We start from the raw sequence: 24,442 nt of genomic DNA, 5'->3' as shown, positions 1-24,442 counted from the left end.
AGTCTTCTATTTATGATCTGGTTTTTCATGTGGGGTCATCAACCTATTATGGAATGTACAGTTTGAAAAAAAAATCTAAAGCATGGTTATCAGCACATTTTAAATAACATATTGATTGCAAAAGTTAAAATTTAAGACCATGCTTATCGTGAAACTCTGCTACTCACTGTAGAAAAGACTAATAGCCCTCATAAATACTTTTCTCATGGGTAGCCATTATTGGTCTCTCCCTTCCTGATAGCTCGCTGCACTGTTTAATCCGGGTCTACATTTGAGTCCATGCTTCTATTTAATGTGACCTTTGGTTCTATACTGTCATGCTTCTGTCGGAAGGTATTGTCCCCCCAGATAAATTGTAAGCCCGGTGAGGACTTAGCGGGAGCAAGCGGGACCTTACATTAGGCGGGCAGAGTAGGGTCGTCAGGATGTGGTAATTTGGTGACTGTCCCTGACTGTCCCCCCCCATCCCCCAACCCCCTTCGACCGCGCAAAGGGAAGGGGTGGGGGGAAAGACCGGGGGAAGATTCTCAATACGCTTGCGGCTTTTCAGCTACTTTCCGGCTAGAAGACCCCACCTCCCTCCACTTCCACCCCCCCCTCTCCCCCCAAGTCCCTAGGCCCAAAGGATCGGTGCTGAAAGGAACCTCCGAGGATTAGGCTGGGAGGCTAACTAGCCCCCAGCCCCGAGTGCCGCAGTGGACGAGGAACAGGAATGAACTTTGCAGACGGCCCCTAGGCTGCGGGGTGGGGTGGGGGGCGCCCGAGCTCGGGAAGCCCTTTGAGCGATTCTCCCTGGATCCCGACAGTGGGGTGTAGGGGGTTAAGAGGAAGGAGGGGAGGAGAAGGAGGGAATAGAGGGCCGGAAGGGAGGGTGAGTAATCGCCAAGGGACGGCCCCTGCGTGCCGCAGTCGGGGGCTGGAGCCGGAGAAGAGGAGAAGGGGAATTTGGTGACAGTGCCTCCGGGGACCTGCCCCCGGCCCGCCCCGGCCCCGCCCTCGCCGCTGCGCTCGCTCCGGGGCGGCTCGGGCCCCCGCCCCGTTCATGTGGCCCGGCCCGCGGCGGCCGGCGGCGGGGGCACGGAGCGGCCAGGAGGCAGCGGCGGCGGCTGTGGCGGCTGAGGCTGAGGCTGAGGCGGGGGTAGAGGAGGCGGCCCCGATGTGAGGGGCGGTGCGGTCCGTCCGCCCACACCCGCCGTCCGGCTCGGCCCCGGCCCCTGCCCCCCTCAGGCCGGCTGCACCATGCGGAGCCGGCGGGGGCTGCGGCTCCCGCGCCGCTCGCTGCTCGCCGCGCTCTTCTTCTTCTCGCTATCCTCCACCTTCCTCTACTTCGTGTATGTGGCGCCCGGTATAGGTAAGGCCCAGAGGCGGCTCCGCGCGTCTCCTTGGCAACAGTACCCCCTCCCCCGCCCCGACCCCAGCGTGCCCCCTCCGCCGGCCGGCCCTTCCGGGGGGAGACGCGCCAACGGGCCCCCTCCACGGACCCCGCTCTCGAACCCCGCAGTCCGCGTGGGTCCCGACTCCATCCTCCCACCGCCTGCCTCGCTCGGCCACCCAGATCCAGTCTTCTTTTGAACCCCATAGTCCTTCCCAACTCATCTTTTCTAAATCCGTCTTCTCGGACCCTCCATCTCTTCCTTTCCCTCTCCTGATCCCCCTTCCCTTCTGACCCCCCTCTCCTTTTCTTCTTCCTCCAATCTCTTCTCTCTCCCGATTCTCCATCCCTTCCCTCCTTTTCTGACCCCTTCATCTTTTCCCTCTCCTTTCCCGACTCCCCATTTCATTCCTCTACTGATATCACATCTGTTCCCTCTTTTCTTCTGAACCCCCCATCCGTTTCCTCTTTTTTCTGACCTCATCTCTTCCTTTTTCTGAACCTCCGTTCCCCCCCCTTTTCCTGAGCCCCCCATCCCTTCCTCTCTCACACTTGTCTTTCCTCACTTATTCTACCTTTTCAGTCTCCCTAACAAAATCCTACTTCATTCTTTCCAAATCCTTTCCTCCTTACACTCCAGTCTTCTTAGCTCCCATCTTCTCTGATCACTCCTTTCCTTTTTCCTCATCTCCCAACTCTCCTGCCCTTTCTCCTTTTTTTTTTTTTTTTAAATTCTTCCTTTTCACCCTTATCCAACCCTCATTTCCTTTGCTCTGGTCCCTTTTCTCACCTGCATCCTTTTTTCTCCTCCAATGGTTACCTTGCCTAAGGCTGGCTTTTTTCCTGAACCCCTATCAATTACCTCCTCCTAACAACTCCCTCTATTTTCCTAACCTTATTCTCCCACCTCTGTTCCATCACTCCCTCCTTTCCAATCTATTTTGATCCTCCATTCATTCCTTTTCCTCTCATGGCTTCCCTCTTATTCCTTTTTACTTCTGACCTCTTCATTCTACCACACTATTACTTAGCTTCTGCCTGGTCCTCTCTCCTCACATTTCTCTGTTTTTGCGCATTTGACTATCCTGCATACACACAAACCGATGCCTGGGTCTTGGCCAGACTCCAAAATCCTTTCTTCCACTTTTGGAATACCCCAGGCACCTTGCCTTGGATTTTCTGCATGTCCTTTCGCTTCCATCCTGTGTCTACTGCCCTATATTTTTAGTGCTCTCAGTTCTCCTGCCCTCCTACAAGGGCACACATCTTTTTCCCACCCTCGCTTCCCTTTCCTGTCCGGAGAGGCCTTGGTTTGGCCAGTTTCCTCTTGGGGAGTCATACTGCCAGCCACATGGAGATGACTGGTTCTGGGCAATAATATCTGCCTATGATCTGTACTTCCCCTGCTGCTAACCCTTCACGATAACGTTAGGGGCCCAGCATCAGTATCTGCTGGGGTAGTGGAGGTGGGGCCTGGACATGTGAGATGAGTTTGCTCTTAGTCTTGGTGAAAAGCCTAGGGTGAACTGAAGGTGAGAAGGGTATATTCATTTTGTCCTGCTGCTTTTTGGAAATTCTTCTAGGCCAAAAACTTTAATTGTGTTTAATTAGAGTTAGGTAGATCTGAAGAGACTTCTTTCAAGTCATGCTGCTTAAGCCAAATTCACATTTGCTAGAAAAGAATGAAAGCTTTTTGTTGGAAGCAAAGCTTGTCCTTGAGAAAAGACCTAAACCCCTAAATAGACACTTTCTAGTATGGAGAAGTGGACTTGGAGATGCTGAGAGATTAGTTTGGGAACTCTGAGAAAAGGTTAGATCTGATTTTCTTAACTACTTATTGTAGCTACTGTGGAAACTTTAAGATAATTTGATTTAGGGTAGGAGGAAAATAGTGTTTGGGGCAAAGGAAGGGGAACAGAACTGGTTGGGAATTAAAATGGGGAAACTCTTTAGCCACAGAGACATGTTTTTTTTAAACTATGGTATTTGGTGCTATCCTGTGTTGAATTATCAAACATTGAACTAGCTGAATAGAGAAATTTCCAGCAAAGCAAGAGGTTCTCCCCCACTCACTTTTGAATAAAATAAGCATATTTCACCTTATGGTTAGTATTGATGTTTCATATTGTCAACTGGGAATTATTTAAGGGTGTGTATGAGAGAGAGAGAGAGAGAGAGAGGGAGTGTGTGTGTGTGTGTGTGTGTGTGTGTGTGTTTAGCTCTTGTGCTTTTAAAGAACCCTTTGATGGTGTTCTATGGAAATAAAGTAGATGACATTAATTTGTCTTAACAGGGTCAAAAGTGCTTTTTTTTTTTAATGGAAAAGTACCCAACCTTGTGTGTTTTGGAAGGGGGGGAAGGAAAGGAAAAAGTGATAAGAATATTTGCTGAACAAAAATTGCTGAGTAATTAGTGATACTAGTTGAGACTAGACATCAGTATCCTATTTGACTCTATTCATTCTAATAATCATTTGAAATTTATTACAAATGGAAATATACAGCACTTTATTCCCTCAACTTTTGTGTACAATGTGACATGAATTTCAGGTTGTGATATTTTGATCAACCATATTTTAAAAAAAGGTTGATTGGAATCCCTATTTTGTTTTAAAAGGTTGGAAACTAAATTCTTTGATAGAAATATGACTTAAAATTGACTTAAATTTCTTAACACCAAATTTTTGAGTTAACAGAATTAGAATGATTTTTTTTTATAAAGCTGTGCATTTTAAAATTGTTTCTGAATTTTTCCATATTACTTTAAACTGAAAAAAAAGATTCAATTGTTGGATTTAAAAAAAAACAACTTGACCTTAAAAGACTAATGAGTTGTTTAGAATTTTAATTCTGTTCATAATACTGAAAGATGAAAAGGGAAGACTGGAAAAAGTGTGCAAAAGCCTTTTGTTTTAAATCTAACTAAATTTAATTACTACATTGGGATTTCTCATCAGGGACTTAAGGCCTCAAATGTCCATTTTTAGCATTATTGAACTGCTGTCTATAATAAGGCAGATAACATTTTTTAAAAAGGATAAGATAACCTAGAGAAAGGTATTGAAAAGAGAGAATGTTCAACATTTTGGGGGTCAATGTCTTAAACTGCCCTTTAAAATGGATTTATGATGTGTTAAATTTACAATTGAGTTAATTGAGTAATTGAGTTTTTGTAGTATGGAAGAAAGTGTCAGAATTACGGATTGATTTCTTTACTGGATTTTTGTTTTGCTGCTTCTTGTTTTTTCTTTTGTTAACACTTTTTTGGCTTTGTAGCCACTTCAAATATGTTTAAGGGATAAGGACTACTTATCTCTTCAGATGTGTGGTTCATATGTTCAGAATGGTCAAACAAACTTAAGAATCATGTCAACGATAAACTTAATTAGTGCTGATACCTTGGTGTGTGAATCTAGTTGGATGATAAGCAGGACACCATTAACGGGGAAATTTCTAAGATCTAATGCCAACACTATTCTATGTGACCCTGGATCATATAGTTAGTAGAAATTTTTTCCTCCCAAACTTTTGTTGGGGTAGAAGCTATTAAACATGATCATGGAACACCAGGTTTCTGAATGTGCCCAGCTTAAATACTGGCACAGCATATTCAGCCATTTTTACTACTAAATCTAGTTGAATGTGGTTTCATTACTTAGGATGGTCTCTTTGTAGGCTAAAGCTATTTTTGGTTATTAAAAAAAAATTATGTATAATAGTTTTAGACTAGTCAAAGTGACTCAGAAAGAAGATAGCGGTTAGAATATAGAGGCTAAGTGAAGAATATGTATGTGCCTGTTATATATAGAGTGAAACAAATGGATTTCTGTAGTTATACATTATTTCTATATGGGTATTTGACTACTTTTAAAGGTTGAACAATATTATGTTTAGACAATCATGAGTGAGGGATTTTTGGGGGGAGGGGAGTTTGGGGTTAAAATTTTTTAACTGTGCTAGGAGTCAAACATTGATATTTGAATAGTGCTTTTGCCTCACATAGCATAATGATGTGACTGTTAGATTTCCCCCAGCCCCACCTAAGGAAATATTGCATAATAAGTATAGTAAAGATACTTTGCACTTTTAAAATGAGACCGACACTTAACATGCACTTTGCTGGGGTCAAAATTCCTTACTCCTATTTGGCTGTGCCTTTAAAAGGGTATAATTCTGAGGAAGAAAACTAAGTCACTTTTTCATAACAATATGTGATCTAATAGAGCGAAAGTTTTTTTTTTTTTTTAAGCAATTGGGGTTAAGTAACTTGCTCAAGGTTACGCGGCCAGTTATTTCTGGGTGTGGTGCTAAGTATCTGAGCCCGGATTCGATTCCCCAGGTTATCCCAACACTGGGGCCGGTGCTCTTACTCGAAGAGCCACCTGGCCACCCCTGAGCGAAAGTTTCTTAATGCAGGTTTTGGGCCATAATATTGTGTGGTGGTGTGTGTTGAGCTTACAGAATTTGAAAACTGCTAAAAGCAGAAAATCATATTTTAGAATTACTTGCAGTGCTGCAATTTGGTGAACAGTTTAGTTTAACAAACATTTAAGTGCTTACTATGTGCAAGGCACATAGCATCTGTCATATAGATATGATACAAAAACAGAATTGAACTCCCCTTCCCCAGGACACTTAGAATACTGTAGAAGATAAGATGTGTACAAGTAACTACTATGTAAAGTCTGAGAGAGATATTTAAGAAGGCCCCGTGTGGTAATGAAGGACTAATATAGATGTGCTATTCAGCTAATAGGAATTCCACATATGGTCTGTTAGGAAACTGAAAATTCCTTGGGTTGAACTTGGCCTGTTTGGACAAAGGTGAAATCAGTGAACTTGGGAGGCATGATTCTGTAATTCAGTGGTACTGCCTGGTATAGATTCAAAATATGAATAACAAAGTGCATTGGAAAAAGTTAGAGGAGAGTTAGTTGGGGCATGGATCCTATGGCATTAGTAATATTGTTGAGGTTTAAACCCAGGGACGCCAAAAATTGTTGTGGTGGGGGCTCTACCCACCCAAAAACTGTTGTAATTGCATGATGTGTTGTGGTGGAACTGTCTCAAAGAATTCAGTCAGACGACCTCTAATCCAAGTATAGACATTTATTGAGATTGACACCTCTCCTGAAGCAGGCTAAGTTCCAAGAGTAACCAGCAACTTTAGAGAAAGCAAGATGGATTTTTATAGGGTGAAGATGCAGTTATGTAACAGAAATTTACATAGAATAAAGGAATATCCTTAATACTAAAAAAGCAAAAGGAGTTTGTTAAGGGATTAGGTAATGGAAGAGGGGTCCCATCTATGGTTCGGTGGTTAAACATTCTGCTCATTCTTCCCTTCAGCTGGCTAGCTGTCTAGTCAAGACAGATAATTAGGTATTGTGGTCATGTCTTAACCTAGATGTATGATGTGATTGTGACTGAATACAAGAACACACCTGTTTCTGTGGGAATGGCTCTGGGGGCAGTGACCAAGTAGAGGCAATAGCTGGGTTCCCATCACATGGACACACCTGCCATTTCTGTGGTAACTAAGAGTACAGGGACATACCTGTTGTTCTAGTGAGCAGTGAGGCATATATGAAGAAGTTAGGACATGGGGGAGGGGGCTAGGTAGATACAGAGGGCTTCCTGTTCAGTGGGGCCAGGACTTTCATAAAGTTAGAATATTGGGGCTGGGGGCAGCTTTATTAGGATTCCATCAATACCGTGTGTCCCAGAAGTCTTAGTGGAGTTTTAAGTTATTAAGGTATAGTTCCAAAATGAGACCTATTTTGCACTCCCCCCTCCCCCTTCCCCCCTGATATGACTTACTCTTATGTCATCTGCTTGAAAGAAAGAGAAGTTGAATGGTTTTCCTCTAGAGAAAGGTTGTCTTTTGAGAATATAGTGGTTTGGAAAGAAAGCAGTGTTTATTGGAATCTTGGTTCCCCTGACTTGTTGTGATTGGATGATTTTGGGCAGGTCTTTTAACTTTGTGTTGTGTCTCCTAATTTGAGGCAAAAAGCTTCTAAAATAGCTGAACTTTATATCTTGGGTAAACTTTCCAGTAAATTATAGTCAGTTATTTAATATATAGCTTAGGTTTTTAAACAATTCTTAGAAACAATTCTAGATAAGCTATAATATATACATTGATGACTATGTATCTATATATATTTGACTATACATCTAACTTAATCATATAACTATCTATGATAGCTAGCAAAACTGTAAGACTTCGTTAAATGTAGTGTGGGAACAGGAAAAAAATTGAGAAGGGAGAAGGGAAAGGTGAAAAACTAATTTCTGATAACCTCAGTAACTAGTTAGTAAATTTTTTTTAGGGAGAAAGGGAATGAAATATTTTTTTATCAAAAATCTTGCCTCTGCCAACTTTGTTTCAGTCATGCCTGTACAGAATCACTTTAGGTTGTAAAACCAAGTGGATGCATTTTCTTTTACCAGGAGAAGTTACTTATTTCATGAATAGCTATTTTAAAAATAATGTGCTTGGGTTTGGGGTTGAAATTCCTTTCTTGGGAAATTGCTACAGTTGGATGATCTGTGAAAGTAGGTTTCCAAATAGTATCAATTTCAGTTCTGGGACTCATGGATTGGTTTACTCCAATTCTCATCTTAAAATTTAGAGGTGAGACTAAATAGCTGATCTCTGAAATCTCTTCTAGCTCAAAATCTATGAATTTAGATTTTGTTCATAGGTATGGTGAGTGATGAGGGAATTAGGAAGAAGGGTTCCTTCCTTTCTAGGATCTGTTCTAATTTCTGGGAGAGTGGAAATCCCTTAGAGGTCTCAAGACAAATTGCTAAATTCCTGATTACTTGCTTATGAAAAGTTTTTATTTTTATACTAAGAAAAGCGGGTTGGACACATCTTGCCACAAGGGATAAACATTAGAACTGGAAATTAGTAAGTGAGGCAAATCTATGAGGGTAGGTCAAGGAACCACTTAAAAATGGTTGATAACATTGGAGCAAAGTTAAAACATGTTTTGAAGACAACAGGTGAAGTATTTGCCTTAGGGAAGTTAATGACACTTACAGATACCCCATCATGATGTGGACAAGACTTGCTTGCAAATTACCACAAATCCCATGTAGACTATGTGGTGTAATGGACAGAGTTATCCATTGCTAACTGACAATGTTTTCATACATGCAGGTGTGTCTTGACTTATGCAATAGGTCCCTGGAAAGTTGTAGGCAAATCTTTTTTATAAATTTATAAATCTTTTTATAAATTAAGATTTATAAATCTTTTTTATAAATAAAAGTAGCTGAGTTTTTTCGGTGAAGGAATTCTAGGGTAAGTCCCTGCTCCTTGTCTTGCTAATTGCTATCAGGGATATAACAAGTACCTAACGTTATTAAATGAGCTGGAAGAGAATATGAATTTGTTACTTCAACTTCTTTTCTTTACTTAAGAATAAGAAAACTGAAGCCTTAAGGACTTAAGTAACTTGCCCAGGATTGAGAAGTATAAACACTTAAAATCAAGTTGGGGAAACAAGATTTTACCTCAGGAAAATTAATGATGCAAACTTAAGTATTAAATTGTATCATAGACTATTAGGACCGTGGGATTTGAGAGAAGGGGGAAAAAAGATGACACCTAGAGGAGGCTTCTTACAAGAGTGGGAACTGGGTCTTGAGGGATACAAAACACGGGTGACTTGTCTCCTAATTATTTTTTGGTAAATTTAGATTTTTCATATATTAAATTTGCTTAAATTGGCTGGCGTGCCTGTGATATGATCATCATCATCAGTGTGTTCAAATTCTGTCTGGACATAATCATTTGGACTTCATAGTTAATAGTCTTTCTTTGAGATGAATTGGTAAAATTACACTTAGGTATAATTTTTCCTGTTTAAGATCTTTGGGGTGGGATGTCAAAGCTCTGCTCTGAAGTGTATCTTTTTTTATCACGTGAGCTAGAAATTGAAAAGAAATCCATTTTGGCTACTGCCAAGAAAGAACACCTTAAGTCTTTGGAATGTCTACGCTTTGAGCCCCGGGTGGGTGGATCCCTTTAGTTTTGCCAAAACAACTCTTTCACTTTAGTTATTCCTTTTTGCTCAACCTCAAAGGGATTGTGCCTTAGTTCATGTCCTACCTTCAGTCTTTCAGGTAAAGCCGGATGTTAAAATCAAATTAATTTTACCTTTTGACCTGAATACTGCCTTTGCTTTTATTCCAAAAAGCTTGAGGAGTTGGAAAGAACTTTTATTTTTATTTATAGTCTCACCCCCTGCTGATTCTGTGAATTCATTGTTTGCCCAAGCCTGGGAATCACATTGAATAATTTAGAGTGCTGCCTCCTCTCGGATTTCCCTTTCTATTCCTTTATTGTTAACTTGGGTAAGCAGTTATTAGAGACAGGGTGGTGCTGCCATCTTCTCACCTGGTTACCAGAGCTAACAGGTAATTTCTAGAGACTGAAAGACTGTCTGCTCATTGTTTGGGAGGAGGTCCCTGAAACATTTATCAGTTATGAAGAAAACTACCGTCAGACTATTAATGGCCTAATTGTCATCTTCAGCCTTACCTAGTGGTACTTATGAGCATGAGATAAAAAAATAAAGATAATAATAAATGCCCTTTAATTCTAAAGCTTTCCCTCTTTTGATTATTTTTTATTTATCCTATATATAGCTTGTTTATACAGAGTTGTTTATATGACTGTATTTCTTTGTATCTCTGGCGCTTAGCACAATACTTGATACATAGTTGCTGTTGTTTCTTTTGTCCTTTGATTTTTGAAGAGGACCAGTGACATCAAAGGGTGATGTCTGATGCCTGAGTGAATTAGATTTAAGTGAGGCAGAATTGCACAAAGTCATCAGCCTCACTCTCTCTTCCAGAATCATTGAAGTCCAGTGGCAAGGCAAAAGTCAGGACAACTGGGCAGTAGATGACCTTGGCATTTCTGATGTCTGACCAAATTCTAAGCATTACACAGTGCCTGATTCAGCCTCCTTCAGGGTGGTTGGAACAAAGTGTTCTCATCCACCTCTTCCACGGGGAGGGGGTGGGTGGGTGGGTAGCAAGTCTTCACATGCTTGATACAGACATCCCCCAACTCACTGACAGGTTTGGGACCTCTCGGTTCCCTTCAACCTGGTTTAGCCTGTCTGCTGACAGTTTTACTGGGGTGTGGCCCATGCACATGCTACAGCTTCTTGGAGCCGAAGGTGAGAATTGAGTTCCGGGTAGACCCTGAAGTTGGATGAGCAGCCCTGCAAAGGGCTCAGTGAGCCCTTACACCAGAAGTGGTGGTCCTCCTTGAATACCCCATACATGCTGTCACATTGACTGGCTAATAATATCTAGCCACATTTACATATTGCTTAATATAGTTTGTAAAGTGGTTTCCTCACAGTAACTCTGTGATGTAAGTAGGACAAATGTTATCCTCATTTGACAAATGAGGAAGTTAAGGTCCCTCCAGATGAAGTGTTACTGAACTAAACTACTAGTATGCAGTACCATCCTACCTTACCTCCCTCACTTTCATAAGCACTTTCCCTTTCCCCACTTAGCCTCAAGGGCAAGCAAGCAAAAAAGGCAAGATAAGAACTTCCTTATTAAACCACAAGTAGTAGTAGAAGAGAAGGCTTGGTTAAATTTTCAGGTCCTCATTTTCTTTTCCTTTGGAAATGGGTTTTCCTGGTCATGTTCAAGAATTAAAGACCTTTATTTAAAATAGACCAAGAATGACATGAAAGACTATAAAATGGCACACAGTTTAGATCTAGTAGTTTGAGTTGGGAGGTCTGCTATCCCTCCTCCCCTGATTTTTTTAAAAATTCTTTTTTTTTTTTAATAAAAACTAAAAACAAAGGTACAATCATTTTTGCAAATTCTTTGTACCACACTTCAGTTAAATTCATTGGACATTTAACAAGCATTGGTTAAATGCTTGTATGCTCAGTGCTTTTTGTGGTACCTCACAGTTTTATTGTGAGGAGTCATAGGATCATAAATTTATAGCTGGAAGAGACCTTAGAAAGCATGGAGTCCAACCCCACTCATTTTACAGAGGAAAAAACTGAAACACAGAGAGGTTCATTTAAATTACTTGCTGTGGGTCACAGAGCTAGGAAGTGTTAGAGATGGGATTTCTGTCTTCATGAGACCAGTGCTCCATATAAGCAATATAGAAACTGTAAAACAGCATGTAAATGTGAGTTACTTTTATATGTAACTCCTGCTACTTTTAGTACAATATATAAAACCACTATCAGGCAAAGTTGCTACAACAGGAACCTCTTCTTACCTGTACTGGAAAGAGTTCCAAACTTAGAGCCATAAGTCAGAAGTTCACATCTTAATTTGATACTGAGTGAACCTAGCTAAGCAAGTCACGTAACAGTACCTCAGTTTCCTTATCTGTAAAATGGAGATCTTAATAATTGAGGTACCTACCTCACACAGTTATTGTGAGGATAGTACTTTGGTAACTTTAAGAACTATATAAATGTTAGTTGTTATTTCCTAAATCAGAGATTCTTAACCTAGGGTCCATGGACTCTAAAAGAGTCCATGAACTTGGGTGAGGAAAAACATTGCATTTTTATTTTCACTAGCCTCTAACTGAAATTTAGCATTTCTTTGATTACGAATGTAGGTAACAAAAATGATTCTGAGGAGGCCACTGCAAAAAAAAAGGAGACCATAACATACAATTTACTAGATTCCCGAAGAGGTCCATGATTTAAAAAAATCCTCTATTTTATACTGTCCTGTAATGAAGAAGCAGATAGGAATATAAATTTTAAAGTTTTAAAACTTTTCAGATCATTTTAATTCTAGTTTCCTGGTAATGACAAGTGTTTCTGATAATAATAAAATGTCACTTATTTTAAAAAATATGAGTTTAATTGATATCTTTTGTTTTTACATTGAAATCATTTCTGGAAATGCAAACTTCATCAGTCTCTAGTGTTTAAATTGAACCCACCATTGTAATAAAGAAAAACAGTCAAAAGAAAACACCTCAGTAGTGACCTGACAGTCTAGATGGCATTTTGCCAGAGTAGTCCCTGGTTTCTCTTAGAGGAGAGAGGTGGGTTTCTTTGTCTGATTATTGGAGTTAGTGATTTTTCGGTTGCCCAGATTTCCTTTTGGCTGCTGCCTGTTAGTGATCTTTTCATTTACATTGTTGTGTTCCTTAGGTGAGTTCTTCTGGTTCAGGTTATTTCACTTCACAATCAGTTCATACAGATTTTCCCATGTTTCTCCAAATTCCTACTATTTATTTCTTACTACTCAATAATATTCTAGTAGATTTGGGCACTAGTTTTTTTCACCCATTCTTCAGTTGATAGTCACCCTTTTTTTTTTTGTCACCACAAAAAAGTGTTGCTGTGATGTATTTGATATATAATGACCTTTACTAATGTCTTCATCTACCTTGCCGTATGGATGGGCTTGCTGGGTCAAAGGGTGGCAATTAAATTTTTTTTCTTTCATAATGCATCTCCTGAACTACTTCACAGTCCACCCACTGTATATAGTGCCTCCTTTCTCCCCATAATACCCTTCAACATTGACAGTTCTCAGTTTTTGTCATATTTATTAAGTTGTAACTATTAATGATTTGGAACATATTTTTATATGGTCATTTCTAGTTTGTAATTATTTTGAAATCCTTATTTCTTTTTCATATCCTTTGACCACATATACTGGGGAAAGACTTTTAGTTGTATTTGTTTTTATTCTTCTATATAGCAATCAATAAGCATGTATCACATTGTTGTGTTATACTGTCTTCTGTGTGCTGTGTTTTATGCTGGGAATTCAAAGAGGAAAATGGAACAGGCTCTTCTACTACAAACTTTACATTCTATCAACAAGCACTAGGTACATAAATGAGTACAGAATATATGCGCAATAATTTTGGAAGGGCCTACCAGCTGGGGTGATCAGGAAAGGCCTTTTATAAGCACTAGCACTTGAACTGAACTTTGATGGAAGCTGGAGATTCTCAGGCAGAGGGGAGTTGAACCTGTTCTAAGTGTGTTTTGAGCATGGGGAGCAGACAGTGCAAAAGCTCTTTGTGGGAGGTAAGTAGGCCAATTTACTTGGACCATGTGACAGGGAGTTATGTGTAACTAAGTCAGGAAAGGGTAATCTGGAGCTACATTGTCTTAGATTTATCTTGCATATCAGTCTTTTATTAGTGATCTCTGTTAAAATTTGATTCTGTTTGCTAAAGTCTTAGTTACAAACTCTTAGTTTGGCATCTTGATGCCTCAGCAAGGTCTTTCTCTCTAAACATGTAACTTTGTGTATAGAGGTTAGCTAATACTACCTTAAAAAAAAAGACAATTCTATTTTCCACATAAATTATTGGTGATTTCTGTTTGAGGCAATGTGCCTTAGTTGGAACAAGGGATTACATTTAGGTTTTGTTGCTTTTCTTCTGAAATGCTTGAATAAATTTAATTGCTGATTTATATTTCTTCACCTCTTTAATGGCAATTATATTTGCTATTTAAAAATACCTTCTTTATAAACCCAGTGAATACTATGAATGCTTTAAAGTAATGGTTCCAGTGTCATCAGTTGAAAGGTGTTACTGAAACCCATGGGTTTTCTACACATCGGTTGATGACACTCATTTTGTTCAGCATGACTGATAGAATAGCAACTAAAGTTTTAATGTCTCCTCCTTACAAACATGCATCTTTGGACTTTAACCTCTGCATGAAAGCCTGGGACAAATGTTAGAAAATCAGATTGCTAGTGTGGATTAAAATGCTTTCCAGTTGATTATAACATACAAGAGTAATTTGGGAAAGGTTATTTTAGCTAAATTGGAGGCTGCCTGGTAAAGTGGATTTGGAGTCAGAAGACTGGGGTTTGAGCTGCTTTCTACCTTCTAGTAGCTTCATGTCAATAATAGGCAAGACACTTAATCTCCTGGAGCCTAATTTGTTTAAGTCAAATGAGGATAATCTTGGCACTGTTATTACTAATGGTAGTAGACAGTACCTCCTCAAGCTATGGAGGTGACCCTGGATTTTCGAATTAGCCATGGGTAGGTAAAAGCTCTGGCATGTCTTGATAGGTTGGAAAGGTTTTAGCTTATAATCTATCAGAGAAATCAAGAGTAACTAAGTGTGGAAGATTCATGAGTAGCCAGAACATTTGACTCCACATGATAAGCAGCTTAAGAAGATTATTTGTAATGGGGTAGAGAAGGCTTTGATTTTCATGAGTAGAGGTCAATATTCATGAAACGAGGATCTTGTGAAGTATTGAAAAACTTCCTTTATGAAAAGAAAGGAGACCTAATGAGGCTGAATATGGGGAAGACTAAAGTTTTAACTGAGATTTGTCAATCCAAAAGCTCAATTAACTAATACTTCTAAGTTTTATCATACCCTGAATGATCTGAAGCATGATCCTGAATTTATTATTAAATATTTTCTATTCTCATTACTTGAAAAGATGGTAATCCATGTAGGATATGGTAATTCTCTGTTAACTAAGAATATTTAACAAAACTCTCCATTACCTTCCCTTACCTCTCCATAGTTCCCCTATGACTAAGACAGACTCATTTTCAGATGATAAGATAAGTAAAGGCAGGCTGTGGGCCCAGCCATGGGAGATCTGGAGGATCAAGGAGGGGTGTTGGTTTTTGAATGTGAGGAAATTTTTTACTTGATAATGTCTTCAGGAAATGAAAAGAGAGCTAAAGAATGAGGAAATATAAATGATAGAGCATGTAAAACCTGTTAAGCTTTTACTCAGACGTGGTGAATTATAGCCCTTTGCCTCTTCTTGGGAGGGGAGGACTGTACTGCCTTGACTGCAAATTCACTTAATCTGATTTATCTTTATGTGTGGATGACACTGAATTTTTTTTTAATTGTACAGTCATCTTTGGTTACATGGGAGAGAGGGAACTGTGATCTTTAAAGACAACAGGAATTCACAAGGTTTTATATTATGGAATCTCTTGTAAAGAAAAAAGAAACCTCTGTTATTTACTGGATTTTACTTTTCTTTCAATGGGAAATAGAAACTGTTTCTAACTCAATTTAGGGAAACTAAAGCCATTTTAGACAACTTTGTTATGAACCGGGAAAACTTAGAAGTCTGGATACCTTCATTGGTTTTTTTCTCTAATCAGGACCGATGTTAGTGGTTGTGGTTAGTTACAAAAATCCGAGGCTAAAGATAATCACTTAAAAAAACCCCACCTACTATGTGCAGTTACTGGGTAATCCTAGGGCCTATCTTTAGATAAAATGCAATCTCTGGTCTCCTCTTTCTTCTGCAGCTAAGGCTTTAATTAGGAAGGTTAGTCACAAACAAACTGTGGTCTAAGATTACATGAGAGAGGTGTGGAACAAAGAGCAGTGTGAGCTGGGGGGGGGGGGGGAGTCATTCATTACTAGCTGGAAGTCAGGCAACTCCTTCATGTCAAATTGATGTTGGCATTTGTTAGCCTTTAAAGGATGGACTTGGACAGATGAAGAGATATAATAAGGAGAACATTTCAGTCGTAGGGAATAGTGTGAGCAAAGGCAGAAAGTTGGGAAAACCTAGGGCTTGTTTGGAGAGGAAAGAAGTTTGGCTGGAGGGTAGAGTGTGAAGAGGATAATAACAAGAGAGAATGTAAGTTAGAGATTCTCCTCTTGAAATCTCTCATAGAAGAGGAGAATCTTTCCACTTACTACGTGTGTGACCCTCAGCAAATCACTCATCTTCTCCTAGCTTTAGGTTTTTTTTTTTTATTTAAAAAAATTTTTTTTGGAGGGGGAGAGGCAGTACAATAGGGTTAAGTGACTTGCTCAAGGTCACATGGCTAGTAAATGTTAAGTGCCTGGAGCTGATTTGAACTCAGGTCCTCCTGACTCCAGGGCCAGTACTCTATTCACTGCACCACCTAGCCGCCCCTAGACACTTGTTAAATAAGTGCATGAGAAGGTGAGGTCTAAGAAAGAAAGGTGGGATGGATGTGTGTAGCGCCAATGCAATATTTACATCACCCACAATCACAATAAAGCCTGTGACTATAAGTATCGCATGATGACGTTTGCTCGCAAAATATACCAGATTCTCCAGGTAGAGAACAGTACTGAAACATTTATTTAGACACCAGAAAACCCAATCCCCAAACCAGTAAGTCAATTCCACCATAGTACCAAAGATATTCAGAAGCCATAATAACTCTGAGAGCCACAGCATCCTTCAGCCTTCCCACAAACCAATACAAGATCAATATTTACTCAAGCTTATCTGACTCCTTGCCTGAGTGTTCTCTCTCCCCCACCTGTATGGCTAGCTCTGAACACCAGCTTCCTGTGGGCTCTCTTTCCCTTCAACAAAACTCCTCCCACCACAGGTTCCATGTGACTACATTTAGCCTATTCAGAGGCAGAGTTTATCTTCATAGCAGGGAAGCTTCCTGTGGGCTCTGCTCTACCCTGCAGCAAATTCCCTCCATCACAGGCTCCATGTGATTACATTCAGCCTATTGGGGGAAGAGTTTACTTTCAAAGCAGGGGAGGTCTTCAGACTCTTCCCCCTAGGTCTCTTAAGGGACAGGGAAGATCTTCAAATTCCAATTCCCATGGAGTGGGTAGACTGACTTTTGTCTGTTCCAGGCTAGCTTATATAGGGTAGAGAACGCCTTTATGTCTTGGGATCTTTTAGCTGTGGTGAGCACTGCTGCTGTAAGATGGGGAAAGGATGACTATAGTTATCTCTTGCTCATATAAGGAGGAAGTTTATAGATTTCAAGGCCGTCTCTCCTACCCCTTTTCACCTTTCAGTGGAGGGTTTGCAGTTGAGAACCTGTTCTTTCAACACTTCATTTCAGTTCAGCAAATCAGTACTAAGCTCCTCACCTATGCTAGGCACTAGAAATAAAAAGATGAAAAACGACAGATTTCTTTCAAGTTGCTTATGATCTACCATTGATGATGATACAAAGTATACTGTAATAAGTACAAAGATAAATGTGATAAGTGCTGTGCTATATATGAAGCTGTGAGAGATCTTTTTGAGCTGGTGGGGTTCAGGGTGCAAGTGTCACTTCACCTGGTCTCTGAAGGTGGAGAAGGATCATAAGGAGTGTTCCTGGCTTAAGGCTCCTACTGGGACAGAGGAATAGGAGAGGTCAGCACCTGGATCAGAGAATAACTAAATAGTAGTGGAAGGTCCTGAAATGTGATAGCCAGTTCCCAGCTTATTTACATTTTTTTCAAATGCTTTATTAACTTCTGATTTACATCATTCATTTTCTCCAGATTTTGAGTTACAAAATTTCTCCCCATTTTTCCCCTATCCGCTGCCGAAAAATAGCAGTTCCACAGGATATCCCCTCCTCTAATCTGCTCTCTCCCATATTTCCTCCCATACCCCTGTCGACTTTTCCAGTAGGGCATGGTCGATCTCTATGCCCCAGTGCCTGTATATCTTATTTCCCAATTACATGTAAAATAGTATTAATAATAGTATATATATATATTTAAACATTTGATTTTAAAACTTTGAATTCCAGATCAGTTCAGTATAGGTTGTACATGTGTAGCTAATGCAAAACAATAATGTAGTAGATATATTGTAAAAGACTGACTGTATTTCCTTCCCTCCTATCCCACCTCCCACTTGTTCTGTTCTCCACTTTAATCCCGTCCCTTTTCAAAAGTGGGTGCTTCCAATTTCCCTCCCCCCAAGCCTGCCCTCCCTTCTATCATCCCCCCTCTCATCCCCTTCCCCCCTACTCTCCTGTAGGGTGAGACACCCTATTTAGTGTGTATTTCATTCCCTTACCAAGCCAAATTCAGTGAGAATAAGGTTGACCCATTCCCTTTTGCCTTCCTATTCTTCCTCTCCATTGTAACCATTTTTCCCTTGCCTCTTCTATACGAGATAGTTTACCCCATTCTGTCTCTCCCTGTCTCCTCTCATTATATTCCCCTCTCACCTCTTAATTTCACCTTTTAAGTATCATCCCTTCCTATTAAATTGGTCCTGTGTTCTCTATATATACCTGTAAGCATATATACACACATTCACATATGTATTCATACATCCATATACCCTCCTATATATATATACATATCCCCTTCAACTATTTTCATACTGAGAAAAGTTTCATCAGTTACAATGATCATTTTTCCATGTAGGAATGTAAATAGTTCAACTTTGATAAGTTCCTTATGATTTCTTTTCCCTGTTTATCTTCTCATGCTTCTCTTGCTTCTTGTATCCGAATGTCAAATTTTCTATTCAACTCTGGTTTTTTCATCAAGAATGCTTGAAAGTCCTCTATTCCACTGAATGACCATATTTTCCCCCTGAAACATGATACTCAGTTTTGCTGGGTAGGTGATTCTTGGTTTTAATCCCTATTTACATGTTTTAAAGTTCCATCATGCAAATCATTATTTGGATTCATAGGATTGGTATCTGCAAGAAGGATATAAAGCCAGTCCTAAAAAGTTAGGTTATATACAAATGCTGGTTTAAATTTAAGGATGACTTATAATACTGCCAGGTCACTGATGCCCATATGAATGATACCTTTGACACTGGACTAAGGAGTAGGTACTGAGTGTTTTGTGGATGAAAAGTGTAAGTGAATGAAGTGCAAGTTTGTGGCATGTTTCTCTGGGTGAATACTAATAGACTTTTCTCCTACCCATCTCATGGTGACAGGTATAATGTTTAGTACCAAATGCAACTTCTTTGGAGTGAAAAGCTTGACGCAATCAAGAGAATCCTACTTTCTGAGGGAGAATGGGAGGCATGGTATTTTTTTCATATTTTAGGAAACTTTGTTTTAGACTTTCATCAGAGAGGTCTCTAAGTTAGTAGAACAACCTTTGGCATTGTCATTTTGAATTTTTAATAGGATTGTAAGCCTTTTGATTCTTAATGTGTCTGGTGACTTCTGTCTAGGACATTGAAAAGGAAGTTTTTCTTGGCCTTTGATATCTTCCAGATAGAGATGAGGAAAGGGAGCTTCTTGAACCTCAAAATCCACCTGGGTGTAATGTGGGAGGTATATATATATCTTGTAAGTAAAGAGCTAAATTTCTTGTTTTAGGTTTTTGGTAAAAGGATGAGGGAACTTTAAAAATGTTTAATCCTTTTAATTATTTTTCTTTCCCCACCAAAGATCAGCTTTGCCGTCAAAACTTTTTATCAGAAAGAGGAACCCTGACTGCTGCTGTGGCATTATCCATCAGTTTTGTGGTCTGGGAGGGGCTTACAGGATTTTCCTTTATTTTGCAGATTTTTGCATGTCAGAGTGGGAGGAAGTGGTATGGTTTTGGTATGGGTTTGCTTTCTTATTTCATTGTTTGATAGCTGACTTGAAATTCCTGGATTTTTAGTCTTGGTGATATTACAGTATTTAGAGGTACAGTGATTTGGGTGTGTGTACTTAAAATTGGGTCTGTCATCTCTTACAAAGATGAGAGTACAGATGTTTTGATCCTCATAATCAAAGATTTCCATGTTCATCATTTCTGTCTCTAATTTCCTGCAAGACTCATCCCACCAAAATTTTGACTTCTCAGCCTGTCATTTGTGACATTAGTTTGTTAGTTGGGTCTTATACCTATTGTCTGTAGACTTCCTTCATCTTTTCCCATGACATCATCTTTAATACACCCCTCCATATATAATTCCAATTTGACCATTGACTTTGGGTATAGTAGAGATAATTGGACTTTTCCCCCCTTTGTATTGCATTTAGATTCCAGATATACTTGGTATCAACAGCAAACCTCAATCATAAAACATTTTTTAAAATTAAATTTACTTAATTTTAGTTTTTTTGTGTTTTTTTTTAAAGCAATCAGGGTTAAGTAACTTGCTCAAGGTTACATGGCCAGTTATTTCTGGGTGTGGTGCTAAGTATTTGAGCCCGGATTTGATCCCCAGGTCATCCCGACACTGGGTCCGGTGCTCTTACTCGCTGAGCCACCTGGCTATCCCATTAATTTTAGTTTTTAACATTTACTTCTGTAAGTTTTAAATTTTTTTCCCCTCCCCAAGACAGCCTGCAATCTGATATAGGCTCTACATATACCTTCCTATTAAATATACTTTCACATTAATCATGTTGTATAGAAGAATTATAATGAATGAGAGAAACCTCAAGAAAGAAAAAACAAAACAAAATGAAACCAAAAAAGACAATAGTCTTCTTCACTCTGTATTCAGACTCCATAGTTCTTTGGATATGGATGGAATTTTCCATCATGAGTCTTTCATCAAACATTTATTAAGGACTTACTATGGGGATTGAGGAATGGCATCTTGAAGGAGAACTGAATTTGGGGGGACCCAAGGTTTCTAAGAAGGGGTGGTGAAGAGGAGGAACATTTCAGGTGTGAAGGGCCAGCATGTGCTAAAGCCTGGAGGCTAGAAATGGAACATTGTCTATTCAACAGGGCAAGTAGACCCGTTTGGTTGTAAGAGAGTTTGTGAGAGGGAGTAATGTGTAATAAACCTAGAAATATAATCTGGAGCCAAATTGCAAAGGGCCAAATAGAAGATTATTTTCTGAAAGGCAACGAAGAGCCACTGAAGGGGTCGAGGTAGTAACATGGTCAGATGTCAAATCCGTACTTTAGGAACATCACTTTGACTACTTTGTGGAGGGTGGATTGGAGGAGGGTGAGACTCAGTTGGGAGACTATTGCGGTAGACCAGAGAAATGATGATCAGATGAAGGTCTGAACTAGGGTGGTTGTGGTATAAACAGAAAAGGGAATAGACAGGAGAAATATTGGTGAAATTAACAAGACTTGGTAAGTGGATGTGGAGGGGTGAGTGAGAGTGAAGGCTGGAGGAAGATGAATAATTTTGGAACCTAGATGATTGGAAGAATGGTGACATCTTTCACAAAAATAGGGAAGTTAGTAGGGAATATCTTTGAGAATAAGGTAATGAGTTAGTTCTGTTTTGGACTTAGTTTGAGAGATGTCTTTGGGACATCAAGTTGGAAATGTCTAGCAGGAAGTTGGAAATGTGGGACTGCAGTTCATGAAGGAACAACAGGCTGGATATGTGAGTTTGGGAGTCAGTGCTTAGAAATATTTGAACCCATAGAAATTAATGAGATGGGGGGGGGGAAGAAGGTGAGTATAATGAACACCTTTGTATTCTCAGCTCCTTCTATCAAACCTGGTCCATGTTTGATATGTATAGAGCAGAGGAGAGACCAGAACAGAGCCCTGGAGTACACTCACACATAGAAAGGGGGTGGGGTATAGTTACAAAGGAGTTTGGGGGAATGATCTCTGGATAATAGATTGCCACTTTTTACATTGGCTTTTCATGTTTAGTAGTTCTGTTGTGATGGGTATATCTATCTGAATTAGTACAAGCACTGGGCTAGCCATTGTTAGCTGCCAAGCAGCACCAAGTTAGACCAAGTTAGTTACACCAAGCCTAGCTGTAGTCTTTAGCTAACTTGAAAATTATATGACCAGTTCTTGGGTAATTGAGAGTTGATTGTGGATCAGTTTACATCTATGCAAGGTTCCTGCTGATCTCTTGAGTAATTTTCTTACTCAGGGAAACCTCTTACTAGCAAAATGTCAGGAGAAAAGGAAAGGTAGAAATATTTTATTAACAGTTTTTATGAAAAAGCTGAAATAAAAGAGAAAAGCATTTCTTAAAAACAAATTTCTAAAGAATTTAAGTTATCCTTGTCACCTCTACTCTCAATTAAAATCCTGAGCCTTTAGACCTGAAAGACTGGATAAGAATGGGAACAGGGGATTCCTCTGGGGACTTCGACTGTGAACTTTTGGTGCTTTCTAGCAGCAGGGCCAGCACTGCTGAGTCAGAGGTGCAGGTGCTTCTGGCTTCAGTATACTCAAATCTCTAGACACTCTAGAATGGGTTGTTGTAGTTAGAGCGTAGTACCTTGCTTGCCTGTGTCCCTGAGCTTTTTATCAAAGCCTGTGACTTAGTTTTTTAGTTGTTTTCATTAGGTGAAGCTGAGACAACTCCAAACCCAAATGCCACCTTTGAGAGCTGAGAACCTATGTCAACCTCTGATCATGTGGTTTGTTTACAACAATAATAAATAACAAAACTCTAGACAGACATACAGCTGATCTAATCTGAAGATATTGTTTATGCCTTTTTCTAAACAATTTGCTCATGATTGGGTATATGTATATGTAGAATAATTTTTTTGTATATTGTATGAGTTCGAAGCAGTCCTCATTAGTATAATATTTATGCAGGCTTTGTAGTAGAAAGTATTTCAGAATTAATCATGTTCAATAAGGACAGAAAAATGTTACTACTCTTACTCTGGACAATTCTGCTTCAAAACCATATGGATCGAGGGAAGTTACTTTCTTGAGATACGAACAATTGATAAGTGGTTTATATATATACTAGAATAATCTGGTGATCAATATGCTGTGAAATCTTTTCCTGGGAGTCCTTTCCCCATTGTCAGTAAGTACAGTGGTTTATTATAGGGATTATCTTTGGCAATTATTTTGTCCTTAGAATGAGAGCTTTTGAGGCATGCAAACATGGCAAATATTACTAATGTGTAAACAACACAGGTGGGACCTGCCAGTGCTTAGAGTGTTGTCTTTTATAATCTTATTTTTTAAATTTTTTAAAATTAATTTGTTTGTTTCCTTTTAGTTTACAGGATTCAGTTCCACAATTCCTTGAGTTTCACATTTTGTCCCCCTCCTTCCCCTCCCCACCATGGCAGCTCAAGTATAGGATCTGTAAATACTTTCACATTATACATTAGTCAGGTTATAAAGACAGATTTATCAGATAGAATGAAAAATGGTAAAGAGGACATAAAACCAAACAAGAACAAGAAAAAGATCGGGTATTTTGCTTCCACCTGGATATAAACTCAGTTTTTTCTAGTTCTTTCTCTGGATGCACACATTTCTCTCCATCGTGAGTCTTTTGGGATTGACTTATATCATTGCATTGCTGAGAAGAGTCCAGTCTATCAAAGTTGTCATCACACATATGTTGTGTCTGTAATTGTGTACAAATTTTTCCTGGTTCTACTCTTCTCACCCACATCAGTTTGTATAAGCCTCTCTAGGTAAATATGAAGACCATCTGCTCCTCGTTTTGTATAGCACAATAATGTTGTATAAACATTATTATATAAACATGCATATACCACAACTTGTTCAGCCATTCCCCAATTGATGGGCACCCCTTAATTTCCAATTCTTTGCCACCACAAAAAGAGCTGCTATAAACATTTTTGTACATATGGGTCTTCCTCCCACTTCTATGATCTCTTTGGGATATAACCCTAGGAGTGGTATTGCTGGGTCAAAGGATATGAAAGTATTTATAGCCCTTTGGGCATAATTCCAGATTGCTCTCCAGAAAGGCTGGATCAGTTCACAACTCCACCAGCAATGCATTAGTGTTCCAATTTGCCCACATCCTCTCCAGCATTTGTCATTTTCCTGTTTTGTCATCTTAGCCAGTCTGACTGGTGAGATGTGGTACCTCAGAGTTGTTTTGATTTGCATTTCTCTGATCAGTAGTGATTTAGAGCATTTCTTCATGTGCTTATAGATATCTTTAATTTCTTTCTCTGAAAATTGCCTGTTCATATCCTTTGACCATTTATAGTGTTGTCTTTACTCTCATGCCTGAACGTATTAATTAAAATCAAATATCTGAAGTTTTTATTAAATGCCATTGTGTAGCAGTTGTCTTAATTTGAATATGAACACCTTCCCTGTGATTAGAAAAGCCCTTATCTCTGTTTTATATCAGACCCTGGCATACTACCCCACTTTCTGGTCATCTCTAAGCCATGTTCCTGGTTTCTTCCTTGGTATATTCCCATCCCTGGAACCCTATGTATTTATTGTTTGGGGCACTTTTGCCTTATCTTACCTGATACCAGGTCCTGCTGTGTCACGTCAGGCCATGCTACCTACCTCCCCTCAATGCCATCTCTTGCTCCCTTATTTGTGTTATTTTCCCCATTAGCATCTAGGCTCCTGGAGGGCCAGGATTATCTTGCTTGCTTTTATGAGTCCATATTCGATCCCAGGTC

General features: G+C 39.5%; 1 protein-coding gene across 1 annotated transcript in view; it reads left to right on the top strand.

The window, feature by feature from the left end:
* Positions 1 to 1,185: 1,185 nt before the first annotated feature.
* B4GALT5 (beta-1,4-galactosyltransferase 5) overlaps positions 1,186 to 24,442 on the top strand; it is a 94,540-nt gene continuing 71,283 nt past the window's right edge. The window contains exon 1 of the mRNA XM_069072390.1: positions 1,186 to 1,351. Within this exon, the coding sequence (XP_068928491.1) occupies positions 1,240 to 1,351 (112 nt within the window). The 5' untranslated portion in view covers positions 1,186 to 1,239. The remainder of the gene's footprint in view (positions 1,352 to 24,442) is intronic.

This window comes from Petaurus breviceps, unplaced genomic scaffold, assembly GCF_028583685.1.
Source record: "Petaurus breviceps papuanus isolate PSGF00001 unplaced genomic scaffold, PetGlider_PUasm1.0 90847, whole genome shotgun sequence".
Classification (NCBI taxonomy): Eukaryota; Metazoa; Chordata; class Mammalia; order Diprotodontia; family Petauridae; genus Petaurus; species Petaurus breviceps.
Note: the sequence above shows the minus strand (reverse complement) of the source record. Positions and strands in the feature narration are given on the sequence as shown.